We start from the raw sequence: 19267 nt of genomic DNA on the forward strand, positions 1-19267 counted from the left end.
AAATTTTGATCAAACGATGCATCGGAGGGTTGACCTTTTTCTAAGTAACATTGGAACTGTACTTGTAGAATTTGAACGTCTTTACAAGAGGCTAGAGCTTTTCAAATGGTGTTTAGCTCTTCAAAATGCGAGAACTTCGACATGGTCATGATTATGTTCCGCACCATGAGGTCATGACGCAAACGGTGTTTATTCGACATTTTCAAATGCTCTCTCTCTCTCTCTCTCTCTCTCTCTCTCTCTCTCTCTTCTATTGCAACTATGATTCGCTTAATTTTTTGCCATACCCAGTGATGACAATGCAAAAATTATGATTCATTTATACCCTCCCATCAGATCCAACAGCAAACGGCAACAAGCTCTAGATCTAACGAGCTCCAAATTTTGCGGATATGGTCGTAAGCATGGAGTTCAAGTTGTTAAAATACAATGTGTGAGTTGTGATAAAAAGAAGGTTCCCACATCGGAGAATTATTGTAGTTTGGAGTAGTTAATATATTCTAATTGGCTGACAACTTATTAATTTAAGCTTTTGGTTGAAGATATGTACAACCGGATATGTTAACGGGGTCGGACTTTGACTTCAACTCTCTCTGCTAAGCTTGAGATCTACACGCGCCACATCTCACGGCCATGATGACCACAAGCTCGAGATCCTTGCTTCTCGAGATCTCTCTCTCTCTCTCAATTCTTTTTTTCTTTAGCTTTTAAGTTGCTTGACATTTTATTTTTCCCTTCTTGTTAGGGTTATTTCATGTCTCTCATCTTCACATAGCCGTCTTCTTCAATTTCCATAGAGGGGAGGGCTTGAGCTAGATCTCTCCCTCCCCTACCTATTTTCTCAATTTTTCTTTTTTGCTTTCCTCTCGTTTCGATGAGCTCTTCTCTTCCGATGTAGTCTAAATATGGAATCTTCTCTCTCTTATTTCGAGAAGGTTTCTACTCTGATGTAGTTTAGATTTGAGGATTTTTGTGTGTATGATTTCGGCATTTCACTTTTATTGAGGTGTACACTAAACCTGTCAAACGGATGGGTCGGGTCGGGTTGGGTTTGGATCATGTCATAAATGATTCGATTCAAATTAACTCATTAACTCGTTTATGATTCATTTATATATAGTAAAAAAATTTCGACCCATACTTGACCCGACCTATATTGCTAAAACATTTCCATAAGAAATTTTATTTCTTACAAGTACTTTCAAATAATATATTACTAACATTGGACAATTTTTATAATTTTTTAAAAATTTATTTTTTAATTTTTTGTTTTTTTCTTTGAAGACCGATGAGGTTCACTGGCCGACCCTCCTCGGTCACGGGCGAGGGCCGCGAAGCCCTTGCTAGGTCTAGACGAGGGCTGCGAAGCCCTTACCAGCAATGGGTCGGGTCACCCGGGCGGTGCCCGGATGAGGGCCATGACCCTCGCTAGGTCTAAGCGAGGGCTTCGTGACCTTTGCCAAGCCTAGGTAAGGGACCAGCCAGCGACCTTTCGGGAAAAAGAAAAGATAAAAAGAAAAATAAAAAATTATAAAAGGTATTCAAAAGGATGACATACTATGAATGGCTTGACTCAACTAATAACATTGATAAGCTAAAAGAGTTGAAAATGGATTGAAAGGCAAACCCATTTATAGCCCCCATACAATTATGCTTACAACTCAAACTTAATAACAATCCATTTATTAGCACTTGACTAACACGTTTATCACCCATTACATAGAATATGGGTTAAAAGCGGGTTTTCAACCCATTTTGATACTTTCGGTGTACAAGTTTAGTTTTGAAGGAGATCGGAAGAGTTTCGTGAAAGTTTTGTCTCATAAGTGTCAAATTTGCATTCGTTCAGCCTTTTTATTACGAACTGCAATGGTGTTGGGAACGCTGAAATTACGCGTGCATCGCTGAATGGCAAAGCGTACCTACAGTCGAAGAACTTAATGCATGCTCATTTCTGAGAATAGATTCAGTCATATTATATCTATAACTTGCTTTATTTTGAAATTATTTGGGATTTGTCTTGATTTACAGTTGGATTGTTGTTTCTCTCTTGTATTTCTGAGGATATGAATGAAATGTTACTTTGCCAAAAAAAAAAAGAGCTTGATATGAACCCTATTTGGCGCCACGTCATAATATTGAACGAATCATAGCACGACACATGTAATTTGACGTCCAGCTCAATAATCCCACAGTCAATATCAGCTAAAATTGATCAGTAAGAGGAAAAGTATAACCAAATGACCGACGCAAAACAATTCAAAAGCTAGAGGGACGGTTTTGAAAAATAAATAAACCAAAGGACATTTTTAATTTTTGGAGAATAAGTATGGAGACCACTAGCAATCCCTTTTTCTTTAGAAAAAATCACGCCAAACTGAAGTTGAATGGAGAAGATAAGAGTTGAGAACAATGCGGAAAAGACAAATGGAGAATGTTCTATATATTTTGAAGGCTTTGTGAGATCACTAGGCAATATATATGAATCAAGATACGCACAATTAAAGGGGGATATGTGCACAATCTCGAGATATATATAAAATCAACAGAAATATAAAATATCTGTAACTTAAGAAATTATCCTAGATAAATCCTACTTATTTCTAACATCCCTCCTAAGTTACTTAATTTTGAATTCAAGCGTAACGGTGATGGCGGGTTTGGTGGATCCGTGGCGAGGAGGCACATGGCTGTGTGTGAAACGGCGTTCGGACGGCTTTTCATGGTAAAACTTCCAAATCTAGCTGTTCGAGAGTGGCAAACCAGGTGGTGCTATTGTTTTTTCAATACAACGCACAAATGGTCAAGAATTGGAGAAGAAACAGCAATAGGCCGATGTGGCTGGCTTGCGAAATAGTAATGACCGACATGGCTTATATGGGTGGCGTTGTAGCATCAAGCGGTCTATACCTCTAGCTTGGGAAATAGTTATTTAGCGATGTGGCCTATGCAATTGGCATCGAAAGAAAACCGCCTCCATGAAAGAGGCTCGACTTGGTAACACGTTGCTCACATTGTAACACAACCATCATGGTGTTTACTTAAATGGGGAATAAGGCACTTAGTGACCATTGTCAAGTGGTGGGATGAATTTATTTTGCTATGAGCTGCATTGGGTGCACTTGGTGCACTAGGGTTGCCTTAGGAAATACCAAGCTGAGAATAATGCGGAAAATAGAAATTGAGGATTTTTTGTACATTTCGATATACCAAAATGAAGATCACACTAGCCTATTTATAGGTTTTATAAGATCACTAGGCAATATATAGGGAGAAGAACAATATAAGTGCCAAAAGTTGTATACGATGCTAACTTTAGTACCAATTCGGATAAAAAACTATCGGTGCCTTATGCGAGATATTCTTGCCAAAATTAATTGGTGGCATAACAATTAAAATTTTAATATAAATATCATTTAAAAAAATAAGTCCATGTCGACTTCTACACTTTTAAAAAAATTAAAATTAAAATTAAAATTATAAATAAGCTTAAAAATAATAAAAAAAAATTTAAAAATAAGTTTAAAAATTTACAAGAAAAGCTTAAAATTAATTATTAAAAAAAACAACGAGGGTTGAGAACAAGGCGGCTAGGGCGATCCTATCGGTAGTGAAGGGTGTACTATTTGTCACCCCCCGATTTCCAATGTAACCTTTTTTTTTTTAATTTGAGCATATTTTATAATTTATTTTATATAAAATTAGTATTGAAATTCGGATATGAACAAAAACGATGTCGTCTTAATCACTTCATTACCACAATATAAAAAATGTTAGTACTTCGTTAGTCCAAATTGATGGAGTTAAATGAATGACTTGGTTGCACAAATTTGATAAATTTTAGGATTTGAATGTATTTTTTGTAAGTTTTGGGACTCAATTGTACTTTCATAACAAGTTTCGGACTTCTAATATTTTTTTTTGGAATTTTTATCTTTTTTATTATTATTTAAATATAATTAATTTTGTATTTTTTATTATGTTTTTTCAACTTTTAGTTTTTTTTATTGCTTGTTGGACCTCCAGTGAGCCACGTCAGATTCAAAATAACGAAAAAAGCCACGTCGGACTTACGGTAATGCATATTGAAATTGGCACCCAAATGATTGTTTTTTTTTTAAATTAGCAGTTAAGTGATCCGGATAAAACTTTTGGTAGCAAGATATACTTAAATGATGGAGTAAACTACATTCACAGATGCTAAACTTTGGCATTACTCAGAGAAAAATTGTATAACAAAATTTTAAATTCATTCTTAATCAGGTCATTCAATTTAAAATAAGACACTAGAAACTCTAACATGAGTAATAACCCGGTTTACAGGAGGGATAATGCCACCGGTGACTTGTTACTTTTGCTCCAAATTGAGCAAAATTGGAAAACTGTCCCTCTATTTTTTGGTTTAAAAGCGCTTCCATGCTTTTTAAAAAGTCTTCCACATAACTCCTTCCGTTAATTTTTGCTTTTGCTAGTCAATAGTTGTTGACATGGATTGTCGAATTACTAACATGAACATTTAAGTACACATGTAATGTTGTGGTCTGCTCAAAATTATTATGTCGGACAAAATAAACATTGATAAATAATTATTTGAGAGAGAGCGAGGGAGCAAGCGATCAAGCGCCAGCTCATGAAGAAGCAATATCATTGCAATGGCTGCTCGAGTTCGAGGTCACTGCCATGGCAGCTCAAGCTTGAAGCCCTGCCGCGATGCCGCTTGAGCACGAAGTTTGTGGCCGTCATGCCATATCTGCCACTGCTGCTTGTGGTCGCCCTGGCCACTTATGCTCCAGCTTGTAGCTCGCGATCATCGATTCAGGGTCGTTTGAACTCGAAACTTACGGCCACCAAGGCCAGATTTGGCTTTGAAGCTTGTGGCCACCATAGCCGCTCGAGCTCGAAGCTCGCGACTATGGCGGTTTGAGGTTGAAGCTTGCAGTCGCAATGGCCAGATTTCACATCGAAGTTCGCTGTCGCCAGAATAAAATCGGGCTTCGAAGCTTGCGGCCATTGCCGTTGGCTGCTTGAGCTTGAAGGTTGCAGCCAAATGGAGACAACTTGTAACATTATGCCTTTGATATATATTGACTTCCCTAGAAGTTTAGCTACAATACTAATTGTTCGACCTTATAATGAGCTCCGCTTGCAGTACAAACAGTTTGCGATGTTGCTGTAGACAATAAAATGAGTGGAGTAGCATGATTGCAAGTGAAGTGCGAAGTTCGAGTTTAGTACTTTATATGAAACAAAAAATGACAGAGCTCATGGACGCAAATTTGAAAAAAAAACAAGGACGAAAATAGACGATGCAATTTTCTTCATTTTTCGAAGTGAAAAAGAAAAGAAAAAAATTGAGGATAAAGGAATTAGAATTGCGTGAGCTAGCTTTAAAAACCATTAATTTTATTTTCACTTATTTTCTTGCCCTTCGATGTATAATGGATACAAGAGGGGGTAGCGGTCCAAAAAAATCATAAACCTAACGTATGACAATCAATTCAGTTCATATTTTTTCTTTTCAATTTGTTCAATTTAGTTTTAAACCTTTTTTTTTTGTCAAAAGTTTTAAACCTTTAGACGATTTGTCAATCGGGTTCTTCTGGCCAGGTTTGATCGGATATCGGCGATGTGGATGCCGATTGGCGTTGACGTGAATGATTTTTACTATTTTTTTCAAAAAAATTCTAAATTTTTCCTTTTCTCTTTTCCTTTTTCCTTTTTTTTTCATTTCCCTCCGTCGAGTCAAGACCTCAACAATGGCTGGCAAGGGCATTACGGCCTTCATCGGCCCTCACCTATGGTCGACAAACCTCCACCGGCCTTTGCTGAGGCTAGGCTACCAGCGAAGGGAAATAGGGAAAAAGACAAAAAATGAAAGGGGAAAATGGAAAAAAAAGTAAAAATTCAATAAAATTAAATAAAATTGCACAAATTGTTCACGTCAACGATTGTCATGCCATGTGGGACGACCGACACTTATTGAACTCCCACGTCGGTCATTTACGTTCAAAATAGCCCGGAAGAACTACATTGGCAAATCGTCAAAATGTTTTGAACTAAGCCGGTCCAAATTTCGATAAAAAAATTATTCAAATTAAAAAATTTTAAAATATGCTATAAATTTAGCATCTTTGAGATAATTTTCTCCGTACAAAGAGGTTACCGGTGGTTGCAGCCAGAGCCATTTAACAATGGAGAGTTAGTTATCTGCCCGAAAGTTTAGTTTGGCCCCAATTTTTCAAAATGAGGAGACATATTATATACATTTTCTTGGGCCAGCAAGGTGAGTAACACGATTCGAAATTGTTAAGTGGGTGAACTAAAACCTGCCTCTCATCTTATCCCGCCAACCTTCACCAATGTCACTTCAGTTCAGTTAATTCCGTTCTTTCACTTCCCTCTCTACAGGACCCAACCACCTAAGTCAACTTGGGCGACTCTAATGAAATCGATATTAGCTAGGCTTCTTCTTTCTTTCTTTTTTTCCGCAAAAAATGAAGGATTTAAAATTATTGTCTAAAAAAACATAATCGCACATATCGAGAAAAATTATTAATTAATTAAAAATATTTTTAATATTGACGACAATTTACATATACATTATTTCATGGATAATAAAGATATTTTTCGTTTATTGTCTTTTGTAAAGTATACAAACGATCATTTTCAAGAAACTATTTTTCAGGTTATTGATTTTTCGTGAAATAAACGGAGCCTTATATTTCGCGCAAGGCTTGTCCATGTGTAAAAGTTGGTGTTGTCCATGTGTAAAAGTTGGTGTTTATCAGTGTGTGCGTACTAAATCTACTTAGATCGAGAGAGAAAGACAAATAAAAGGAGGATATGCATTACGAGAAAGAGAGATAATGGAATTTATTGGTTGACTTTGGAGTGTTGAAATAGTTTGTTATCATAAAGAGATGACTCTTGAGTGAGAGAGGATGTGACTCTTGAATGAAAAGAGATGACTCTTCATTATGAAAGAGAGGTTACTGGCAATTGTGAAAGGAAGTTATTTTAAGTGTGAAGAGTGGTGATAATTGGGGACAAACCAAGAAGCAAAACAATAGGCTGAACCCAAGACGGAGGAACACGGTCAAACAAGTGAATGGCTGCGAGACAGGAGCATCGAGGACATTGCTCGATTGGGTGGGGGAGAATATGACGGTCCAACAAAATCCTTGTACAAGGATGGGCTGTGACATAAATGACGAGCCAGCCCGCAATACCTGCCGCGGATCAGGCCATGAATCAAAGATGATAACATTCATGGATCAAGTACAATGGCTGACCAGGAATGATCCAACATGGATAGCATAGACCAAGGCGGCTGAGTGGGTGAATTAACCAGGCGCATAATTCGCACAATTCATTGCATGACCCAACGTATGACCAGCCCGACCAGGCACATGACCAAGAGCATGCCCGGGCACGATCCCCTGATGATTCCGGTCAGTCCAAGAGTCATCCAAGGTGGCTGTCCAAGTAATGATAATACCCTACCTAGAGAAACCAACAAAATGGGTGAAATGAAGAGTCTCATAAAGGAAGAATAATGCAAGACAAATCAAGAGGACTCAAACAAGTACGACAAGGGGAATAGGATGAGAAGGAGAACACGAAACAGGGAAGCCAACGGGTCACCCAAAATTCTGCCCCATTCTTGTATAAATAGGAGCGTTCCCCCTCATTGTAATCACCTTTCTACACACAACATTGAGCAATAGTCTCATTCTCTCCCACAACTCTCTCTCTCTCTCTCTAGATCTTTGTCGACGATCTGAGAGTGTCTAGTGAGTGTGTGTGAGCAATCCTCGGGCAATACTTGGCTTAGGTGATCCCATGAGCCTAAGTTGCCGCACGGTTTAGTCCTGAGCAACCGACCCGTGACACTAGTCTAAATTATGTGCATACCCTAAAGGTGTTTTTTTTTTTTGAATAAGGGTGCATTTGTTTCGCGAAAAATGAATGATTCGGAAAGTATTTTCATATAAACAATCGCTTGTATCGCTTTAGATAATTAGTTAATGAAAAATATTTATTAACAAAAATAATTTATATCTAAATATTTTAGTGGACAGTGAACATTTTATTTGTTTGTTCATTCTTGTATGCAATACAAGCGGTTGTTTTTAGGAAAATATATTTCAAATTATGTATTTTTCGCGAAACAAATGGAGCTTAAGAGGCATATCGTTTTCTAGCATTCTTAGAGTTGTTTTCTTTTGTTTAATAGAATCATTCTATGAATAAGGCGTGACCTCATTTGTACAACAGACAAAACTTGTATTTGCATAAAGGTGAGATTTTCCTCAAGCGAGGAGTTTCTTATTTCAATTCTTAATCCAAGTTCCTCGGTGGTAAACCAAGAAGTCTTTTATCTTTGGCTAGTGATTTTTGTTTAGGGTTCGGTGGTGAACTTCTTCTATCTCGAATTCCTTTATCCTGGGCTGGTGTGCTTCTTTGAGGTCTTGATGGTGACCTTCACCTATCCCGATCTTTAGCCTTAACTGGTGGCATGTTGTTTATACTTTGGTGGCAATATTTATATCAAGAATCCTATCATCACTAAAAATACATTCTCATCACCCACACCTATGGGTATATACATATATATTGCCTCTCGCACTATTTTTCATTTAATAGTTAAATTCAATGAAGTGTGATCAAATGGACACTTTCCATAATTTCGTGTGTCTTGACCAGCTACTTATTTTTTTTTTTATGAACGTAAGTGTAGATTTCGTTTTATTTGTGGTTGCAATTTGAGACTATAGTGTAAGTTAATGCGAGTTCACGTTGACATATTAAGCTTTTGCACATCAAATCTACAAAAATCAAGAAATCCATAGAGCATAAGGCCCGAATTAAATGGGCCTGTGAAGTGGAGCTGGACCAAAGTTGGGCTTGCTCTAATTTGTTGGGTGAAAACTAAAAGGCCATGTTTGTTCTAACCGGTCGGTCCAAATCAAGAACTGAAATCCCCTATTTTAGGCTAGGTGGGTTTTCATTTTTTTTTTTTGTTGGTAAAAGTAAGAATTTTCAAAATTTTTTATTCTCAGAAAATGAATAGTTTAGAATTTTTATAAAAAATAATTTTTTTTGTATCGCTTGAAATAATTAGTTAATATAAAATATTTTCATTATCGATAACAATTCATTTTTAAATATTTTCGTAGACGAGGAGAATATCCAACGTTTATTTATTTTTGTAAGCGACATATGCAATCACTTTTAGAAAAATGTCTCTACATCATTCATTTTTCGCTAAACAAATGATGTCTTATTGATTTTTTGATTTGCCTTAGCCTCGACATTTTGATAAACCAAATCGAACCACTAAGATTTTTATTTTGTTTTATACATTTGTATAAACCATTTGCATTTAAAATTTTAAATTAAAAAGAACAATTCACATCAAACAAATAGAAATGCTGGGGCAAGGCTATACTTTATAGTGCAAAATATTATGTTCCCTTTATATGTGAATTTCAGCAACAAAAAAAAAAAAAAGAAGAAAATCATCTCTTTAACTACATGAATGTGCATGAAAATCGACAAATTAAAGGTATGTTTAGTAACAATTCCGTTCTCTTTTTGAGTAGAAATGATTTTTTTTTTGTTCTGTTCCCGAGATCGGTTTCTAAGCAAAAGATGTGTTTGGTAATTGCACAAAATTTCTATTGCTGGATTAAAAAAAAATACGCTTGGTACAACCCTAAAAATTTATATTCCCAATTTTTTATTTAATTATAAAAATGTGTGTGGAGACAGCGGGGACCGACGATGGTGTAGACCGGCGATGACAACCAGCATGCATTGGCGGCGGCAACGATTGGAGATTGGTGGAGGCAACTAGCGATGGCAAAGACCGGTGACAATTGACGATGGCGGAGACTGGCAACAATTGACGGTGGCGGAGACTGGTGGTAGCGATTGGTGATCGACAGCGATGGAGGCTGCGGCAATCGCCGACCGACGGCTGTAGTAGGGACCGGTGGTAAACTCTTGATTGTAAAGACGACCATTAAGTTACAATGAGCTTATTTTTCAAAAAAGACATTGTTTCTCTTTGAATGAGCTTGGTTCTTGAAATTGTTCCCGAGAACAAGGAAGCAACTATTTTTTGCTTTTTATTTATGTTCCAAATCTATTCTTGAGGGCAAGAACAGAAAAATTATCAAACGGATTTCTGTTCTTCGCGGTGGCAGCGAAAAACAATGAGGAATTGATTGTTCTTCTCTCTAGAAACTGAGAACCAATCCCTCATTCTATGACTAGACAGCTACATAATCGTTTGTATTACAGATGAGAGTGGGGATACCAGGAACCGTGAGTATGCCATAACCAAGCAGTTACCGGCCGGTCCGTCCCCAATATCTAGCGTCGCTGTACATTCCCTACGGTATAAAGACATAAAATTCGAGATCTTCCTTCATTCGACTCGTAGGAATTACCAACTTTCGAGTTTGTACGACATCCCTCCCACGTAATATTGCCGCAAAACGGAAGAGAAAACGTTTTGGCTTCAGCTTTTCTGTTCACTTGAACTGGAAAGCCTCTTTCTGCCTGCCCAACAACGATAGGACGGTCGCACATATATGCCTCGAGGACAACCCGGCTTCTTCAAGCTGGTCCTGCGGCGCTCCATGTTCGATGTATCTATCAGGCAAGACCATTGCTCGCAACTGCAACACAAGCACGTTAGGAAAAACCTGTTAGTCGCAGACATTGAATTGGAATTTAAGGTTCGAACCGTATGTTCATTGATTCGAATCGCGACATCTACAGCCAGGTACATAAACCTTAGCTTGTAACGACATACTCCGAGAGTTGTACTACAATCAATAGCTTTAAGTTAATGGTCACCAGATAAATTTCCAAAGAGACTTGCCTTGAGGGGTCCGTCCAGAATGCCGGACAGACTTAGGAAGTGCGACACATGCGATCCGAAGCCTCCAACTGAACCTTCCTCGATAGTAATCAGTATCTCGTGATGATTGGCCAATTGGGCGATGAGATCTGTGTCCAGAGGCTTGCAGAATCTCGCATCAGCGAGGGTGATATCTATGTCTATGGACTTGAGCATATTTGCTGCTGCTACACACTGTTGAACTATCGATCCGTACCCAAGAATCGCGATTCTGCTACCTTCCTGCAATATCCTTCCCTTCCCTATCTGTAATATTCGTTAAAACATGCTGGATTAGCCTCGAGTACTACTCAGATCGAGAAATCATTACGTCATATGGTTAGACCAACCTCGAGCGGAATTCCTTTGTTGCTAGGAGGAAGAGTCGCGCCGACACCATTACCCCTTGGGAACCTGAAGCAACTGGGCCTATCGTCAATGGAAGCCGCAGTAGCAACCATGTGCATAAGCTCGGCTTCGTCCGACGGAGCCATAACCACCATGTTAGGCAGGCAAGCCATGTATGTTATGTCAAATGCCCCGCAATGTGTAGGCCCGTCTGCACCAACCAAACCTGCCCGATCCATTGCGAACCGAACGGGTAGTTTCTGGAGATCTACATCGTGGACAACCTGCACGAAATTACCCTCAATTTGCTAATATCAATGACGGGGCGGAAACATTTACATTTGGAACAGGAATTGTTTTAGGAATCTCTATGTTAGTTCACCTGATCGTATCCTCGTTGCAAGAATGATGAATAGATGGCGCAAAAAGGTTTGAGACCCTCCGTGGCTAATCCAGCAGCAAACGTGACGGCATGTTGCTCTGCAATCCCCACATCGAAGCACCGATCGGGGAACCTCTTCTGAAAATAATTGAGACCCGTCCCGCCGCCCATAGCCGCATGGATCGCCACGATCTTGTTATCGACCTCAGCTTCTTTTATCAGGGACTCTGCGAAATACTGTGTATAGGACAGAGTCGGGGATTTGGTCTTGAATTGCTTTCCGGTGCTCGGATCGAACTTGACAACCCCTGAAGTTTGTAAGAATCAGATTAAGGGGAGTCCTATAAGGATTCACGAAAAGGCATATACAGCAGCAGGATTTGAAAAATCAGTCTCACCGTGCATCTTGTCCGATGCGACCTCTGCCGGAGGATAACCTTTCCCTTTCTCTGTCACGATGTGGATCAAAACAGGACCCGGAGCCGGCATGGCTTTCACTTTCTGGAAGATCATCACGAGATCTTCGACATTGTGCCCGTCCACTGGTCCAATGTAATACAGCCCAAGCTCCTCAAAGAGCGTAGAACCGGAGGCGCTGATGAACCCCCTCGCGTATTCGTCTACTTTAGCCGCAACTTGGTGTGTCTGTCCCCCAATCTGCCTTGTAATGCTCTTTGCAAACAAACAGGAGTGCCAACCAATCTTTAGTTCAGGTAAGGATTGATAGAAATGCGCATATCACTACACGAAATCGGTGAGATGCTCACTTTGGCAGCCTCCCGGAGCTTGCGGAAATTCCTGCTTGCTTGGAGTTTGGTGAGCGCACTGCTGAGGGCGCCGACCGGGGTCGCAGGGCCATCGAGAGTAGCGGTAGGCAAAGAAACTTGCTTGTTGTCATTCAACACGATAATTAGATTAGAATCTAAGAAACCGGCGTTGTTCATAGCTTCGTACGCTTGACCGGCCGTCATGGCTCCATCTCCTATCACGGAAATGACATTGTTGTTCTTCCCCTGGAGATCTCTCCCAACCGCCATACCTTTTCATCATTCACAAGAAAGAGTTAGCATCATGTTTTTGGTGGAAAATGGACTTTCGAAGTTAGAATTCATACCAAGACCGGCCGAGATGCTCGTTGAACTGTGACCCACGCCAAATGTATCATAAACACTCTCATCCCTTTTGGGAAACCCCGAAAGCCCTGAAGTTTTCCGAATTGTGTCCATCCGAGACCGCCGGCCGGTCAGAATCTTGTGGGGGTATGACTGCAAAAATTATCAATTCAGTGTTCATAAATAGATTCTTGCCATCAGGAGGATCGACATCAATTGACTCGACAGATTTTTGATGCTGTCTTTCTCCGTGATTTCGCCCCGGACTCGACATTTCTCATCTTCAACTGATGAATTTTGTTAAGACTTATACCTGATGTCCCACGTCCCATAAGATTTTGTCTTCTGGGGCATTGAAAACATGGTGAAGAGCGACCGTGAGTTCCACCACGCCGAGGCTCGAGCTCAGATGACCGCCCGTCTTTGACACCGAGTGCACTATCTCTGCCCTTAGCTCTGCTGCCAATTGTTCAAGATCCTAACACACATTATTCGTTCAAATTAAACTAGTCACCCCGAAATTCGCAAAGAAACCAGGGAAGGAGAATCATTCTACATATAATATTCGAAGCCGGACATTGGTAAAGTCATTTCATCCAAGTATGAAACCAAGCCTTGATCTGACAGATTGAATGATCACTGTTAGATCGGAGAGGTCAGGGACTATGAATATTACCGGCGTTGACAAGTTCTTCATATGAACCGGATAATTCACCGTGTCGAGCAAAGGCGTGGCGGGTTTGTCCCCAGAGAAGTCGATAAACCACTCATCACTCTCCTTCCGCAGCATCACCTTGCCCTTCCCTTCCTCGCCATCAGAGCTCGAGCTCGAGCTAGAAGACGAAGCTCTCACGCACAGCTGAAACACGAAAAAAAGAAAAACACGAGATACACCATTCAAACGTCCGCAACTCCAAGCACCCCGCAACATAAACCATGGGGGGAGGAAGAATTTTGAGAGGCTTACCGTGAAACCATTGCTGGGTGCTCTGCCCCCACTGCCGAGCGATCCCGCGGAAGGCTTCTTCAGTTGTGGTTGGGGATGAGGAAAGAGAGAGTGGTTCAGGGTGAAGGAGGCTCCGGAAACAGCCATGGATGGATGAAGATCGAATGATGCTTAGTTCCAGAGAGTTGAAGATGCCTGGATGCAAACCGCAGAGATGGAGACGAGAACGAGGTTTGAACCGTTTATATAGCGGACGGGAGGCATTGGGGGAGGGAGAGATGCCGTACGTGGTTTAATTTTTGCCTGGCGCAACATTGTCGTCATCTTATTTTTGTCTCCATATCACTCCCAAACCTTGTACCAATGACCGAAATACCTTCCGTTCACATGACAAATAAAAACCCAATGCGCGACCGTAAAAAATCTGATGTGACTCTCTCTTGGTCGACCTGGCTAGCAACGTGCATCCATCGCCACATCAAATTCGTATCCCTAGCGTTGTCCCAATGCTGCCATGTCGAAAATGTTAACGGCCATTATAGAAGGAAGCCTAATGGAAGGTGAAAAAAAATTCCAACTCACCGGCGTGGATGGCCCGTGAAAAACCTGATGTGATTGCCTCTTGGTCGACCTTGCAACGTGCATCCACCTAAAGAACGGAAACCGTGGACGGAAGCCTGGTGGAAGGTGATTTTGAGTCACTAGTACAAATTTGGGGTATTGATGGGATAAAAATTTTGGGTATTGCCTTTACCAAAAAAAAAAAAAAAAGGGTATTGATTTAGTTTGAATTTTTCCCTCATTACCACTTTGCATCGGCTACTTTTAAATTAAATATTTTCCCCCTCCCTTTTGAGCCACATCCCATCTCACAAAAAGCATTTATTTTACCATATTATCATGTCCTTGCCCAATATATTCTACTCACTTTCCTTTGCCGGTCCTCCACCTGAAGAACCCTATGCTCACTCCCAAAGCACCTGGATTTGACTAATTGGGGATGTGTTTATTACATGGAAAACTTTATATTTGAATAATACTTTTTGAAAAATAATTGGTTATATTGCTTAGAAAAATTGTTCAATGAAAAATACTTTTTTTATTATCCGCAATAATTTATAACTAATTATTTTCGTGGGTGATGAAATTTTTTTTATTCATTCATTTTTGTGAGTGATACAAGCGATTATTTTTCGAAAAATATTTTCCAAACATTGAATTTTCCATGAAATAGACGTACCTTGAGTTTGTAAATATCTCACGACGTTTACTTTCAATTGATTTATTCATTCTTGACTTTATTATGAACTTTTGAAGTCCGAAACCTTTCACAACGTACAAATGTGTAATTTTCACATTTTTTCAATTTAATAATCGTAAATTTTGACAACAAAATGTGAAAAAAATATAGTTTTAGAGAATAATCAGAGAGAAAGGCTATTAAAATGCTATAGAATGAATGACAATTCGATCGTTGAACTGCAAACAGCCTTTTTGATTGGTTCGTCAACACGTCTAGTTTGAGAGTGTGCCATATCCTACGTTTAGGTCATAGAACCAAAGATGATAATCTTCCCATTAATTAAACTCGAGGCATCACCAACCGAATCTCGCGTTAAACCTAAGTCGATTGGACACCTAAAGATCCTGATTAGCACGGCAAAGTCATTTTTCACCATAGGGATACGTCGAAAGCTCCGTAAAAATATCAAAAGAGTCGTAGGGTGCGCATGGTAATACTTATGAAAGAGAAATTTCTGCTCCATAAGTGTTTCTGGAACAGAATTCTATTTGATAATTTAACTTCTGAAGCAGAAATATATTTGGTAAAATTTTTACTTCTAAAAAAAAATTTCTATTTCTGAAGTGAATTTTCACTTCTGAAGTTGTTTTTTCCACAATTTGAGAAGTTAAAAAAAAAAATTACTTCTCAACTCAAGAAGTACTTCTCGCATCACCCTCTTTTCATTACGCCCTCATCCTCTTTTCGACCATGCCCATTGCTAACCTTTGCCGCCGCCTGTGACCATGGCTACCCACCGCCCCCTATTGCCAACCATTGACCACTGCTGCCATAGACCGCCGTCCACCACGGACCTTCACCGATTGCTGCCCATCACTGTCTATCGCCGCCCACAACCTTCGCGAACAGCCGACCATCGTCCACCGCCGCCCACCGCAAACCTCCCTTGGCCGCCGCCCAACTACCGCCAATCGCTACTCGCGACCCCCGCTGCCAACCACTACCCATCGCCGACCTCCGCCGGCCGTGCTATTGCCACCCGCGACCACCGAAGTTGAATTTTGAAGCAGAAGTGTCGCTATGCGCGCCTTTAGAAGCTGGTGGTTAACTCTAAATTAGGAAAGATGTACCTAAAATCAACGTGTTTGCCAATACCGTCTTTGTCAAAAAGCCATGAGCTTGATTATGAGAATATGTTTGATTAATCAGTCTGATTTCATGTGATGTGTGTAGCGTGCTAAAGGCATTTTCCAAAAATCATCAGATGTATTTGGACTTTATTATGCAGTAACTTCGTCGTGCGCAGACAAAAAAAATTCTCCCGTTAATTTTACACATTAGAAAGTACGTTTTAGTCTATAACTATTTTTCATACCCCCTTGTAAATAATTTGATTAAACGTGTGCATATACTAGAGAAGAAAAATTCGGATCCACTTAGCCAAAACTACGTTTGTTATTGGCCAATGATAGCTCCACATGCAAAGAATGAAAACAAACACATCAAAAAGACTAAATGACTATATCAAATACTTTTTAGTTGCAAAATTCGATTTTGATATATTTTATATACATTGGCTATTCTTTTGGTTCATTTAGTTCTGTACGAGTTTCGAAGCGGATAAACACATTTGATAACGACACAAAAATTTTATTCCCGTAACAAAAATTCGTTTGATAATAGCATAAAATTTCTAGGAATGTTGGCGATCGATGAATCGGCGAACGGCGGACCAACAAACCGATGGTCGGGGGCCGACGAACCTTCAATTGGCGGACTAGCAATCGGGAGCCGGTGGACCGATGGACGGTGGACTAGAGAATCGGCGGATGGCAGATTGGCATACCGAGGGATTGTAGACCAGCGACCGGCGGATTGGGCGACGACGATCGGGGACCGACGGACAATGGACCGGCAATTAACGATTGGCGAACTAGTGGACCGGAGAACCGAGGGATGGTCGACTAGCGACCGGAGGATGGCTAGCCGGAGACCGAGGGTCGGAAGACCGGCGGGCTGGCAAACGGCCGACCGACGCATCTTAGACCGGTGATCGATGACAGGGGCTAGCGACCTGCGGACCGGCAATTGGCGACCGCAAACCAGCAAATAGAGAATCGAGGCATGGTGGATCGGCGATCGGGGGACGGCGGGCTGACAGGCCGGTGGACCAATGACTAGGAGAAGACAGATTAGCGGGCCGGTGGACCGGTGATTGAGATACTATAGAGAGGAAGTGAGCAATGAGAAGAATTTTTATTCCTTATTTCTGTTCTAGACACGGAAAAGTTGAAAATTTTAACTTCTCATTTCTGTTCTAAATCTATCTCATTTCACGATGAGAAGAATTCTTATTCCTAATTTCGTGCCCTTAGTCTGATTTAATATGATTGACAAAAGACCTCATAAATGGATAATGACTTTTGAACATGTTAATGTAGGAATCCGCTTTCGCGATTACATGTAATTTCGCACTTTAAAAATGCAATTAATTTACTTTTTCATTACTATTTTAAGCAACGACTTGGGGAGGACTATATGAACCAACTATTCGACCAGACGGCATGGTGCATTCAAAGCTATGATTAATCTCATAAATATAGTACAACAACATATTTTTAGAATATCTCTATTGAACTGTTTTTAGTGGAAAAACAAAATAATTATCTCACTGATGGTCATTGTATCAAATGCACTTATGTACCAAAGTTTTCTTTATGAGGTTACTAATTTTTTTTATCTGTCCTATTTCTAACTCTCCTCTTTCTGACTTTTGCTCCGCCCTCTTTGCAGAGGGCGAGAGTTGAACCCCGCTCATATGATACTATAGTCCCCATCCCTAACCCACAATCCCTTTATTAGTAAGGTCGCATGCTTATTAGCATTACAACACTAGCTTACTTGCAAGTTCTTTGAAGGGTTTGCTTTTAGAATTTGATTAAAAATTTTCTCGTACTAATTATGTCTATTGATATCTAATTTCACTAAGCCATGATGACAAAAATTATTTTTTTTTCCCGACAACTCTTTAGAACAAAAAATTCTATCCCCCAGTTATGCTAATTTTGAGTGATAGAGAACGTGGGAAAAAAGATCATATTGAATCCTAATCACGCAGCACTGATTTTGTTGAGAATTCATACATTTCCCGAAAAGTCGACGTACAAAAAGGCATTACCAGGAAGAAAATCAAACAGACTTCACTCCTCAATGCGATACTTACTTTCTTTAACAGTTGCTTCACCTTTTTAATCATAATACCTGAATAAAGATTAATTAAACACATATTTTTTTAACTTCAAATTTGAAGATCCTAGACCCCATGATTTTATTTTTGGGTTGACAAGATATAAAACATGGATTGGCAAAAATTTTATGACTAGATATGCTGAAATTGTCGATTTTTTTAAGGATAACTTGGTTAAAGAAAAGCGAAAACGAAATTAATGTATTTTAATCAAGTTTTTATCAATACAGTGATAAAATGCATAATTATAGTGTCGATTTTGTACACTTACTTTCTCGAAAAGCCGTCGATCAAATAGATTTTGGACTTTTAGCACCTTAGTGGGACGGAACTCGGCTAATTCGAACCAATTGCCAGTGGTGCTAAGTGACGACCTTTCCTCGATGCGAAAGTCCATCATTATGCTAGTAGCTATGTTGCTTGCCCTTGCCCATTTCGGTTTCAAAAGAAGAAAAAAACACACGCATGAGTGAGAGTAAGCATGTACACAAGTTTTTGTATATGTATATGTGTGTATTATGCTCTCGAAACAGTAAAACAAAATGGAGTATATTATTGTAATTGTTTTTCAGGACTTTCAAGTTTGCCGATTATTAACGCTAAGTTCAGAATCAATTGATCGTTAATTTTCTAGAATAGTGAATAAAGTACCAAGCGCTTTAGCTTAATTTTAATAGAGCTGGGGATGTGTAAAACCGTTTTCTTGAATATGACCCTCTTATTTACAGGGCTACGCGCAGGAGTGAGATTTCTATTTTACTAGTATTACGCACATGTAAAAAAGGTAAGACATTGAAAACTTCAATGAAATATCCATGTGCATGAAAGGAAAAAAAAGAAAAATCCAAATTCGAAAGAATTGACCGTTTAAATGAGGAAAAATTACATAATCAATCTCAAGTTTGTTGTACGCATACTAAATTAGTCCTAAACTTTCTAATTTTTTCAATGTAGTCGTAAACCTTTGTGTGAAATTTCAATGTATTCATTCCGATCAATTTTCACTCGCTGACGTGGCAGTCCAGTCATTATTGGCCATCCTACGTGTCATTGTCATGTCAGCTATTTTCAGTTAAA

The 19267-nt window shown here is 39.5% G+C and overlaps 1 protein-coding gene across 1 annotated transcript; it reads right to left on the reverse strand.

Moving 5' to 3' along the window:
* Positions 1-10415: 10415 nt before the first annotated feature.
* Positions 10416-13958, reverse strand: LOC115739405 (probable 1-deoxy-D-xylulose-5-phosphate synthase 2, chloroplastic). Its single transcript, XM_030672477.2, has 10 exons — positions 13722-13958; positions 13431-13613; positions 13068-13232; positions 12757-12907; positions 12410-12681; positions 12041-12314; positions 11643-11950; positions 11263-11544; positions 10895-11179; positions 10416-10688 (listed from the first exon to the last, which is right to left on the reverse strand). The coding sequence occupies exons 1-10, from the start codon at positions 13845-13847 to the stop codon at positions 10542-10544; spliced, it is 2193 nt and encodes a 730-aa protein (XP_030528337.1). The 5' UTR covers positions 13848-13958; the 3' UTR covers positions 10416-10541.
* Between the last annotated feature and the right edge of the window lie 5309 nt (positions 13959-19267).

The sequence above is a fragment of the Rhodamnia argentea genome, chromosome 11 (genome assembly GCF_020921035.1).
Source record: "Rhodamnia argentea isolate NSW1041297 chromosome 11, ASM2092103v1, whole genome shotgun sequence".
NCBI classification, from domain to species: domain Eukaryota; kingdom Viridiplantae; phylum Streptophyta; class Magnoliopsida; order Myrtales; family Myrtaceae; genus Rhodamnia; species Rhodamnia argentea.

Excerpts from the sequence above, each read along its gene's own strand:
- LOC115739405 (XM_030672477.2), bottom strand. The coding sequence starts at position 13,847 with ATGGCTGTTTCCGGAGCCTCCTTCACCCTGAACCACTCTCTCTTTCCT. Across the intron at positions 13,614-13,721 it reads CACCCAGCAATGGTTTCACG|CTGTGCGTGAGAGCTTCGTC; the intron begins GTAAGCCTCTCA and ends TTCGTGTTTCAG. Across the intron at positions 11,951-12,040 it reads CGCATCGGACAAGATGCACG|GGGTTGTCAAGTTCGATCCG; the intron begins GTGAGACTGATT and ends TACAAACTTCAG.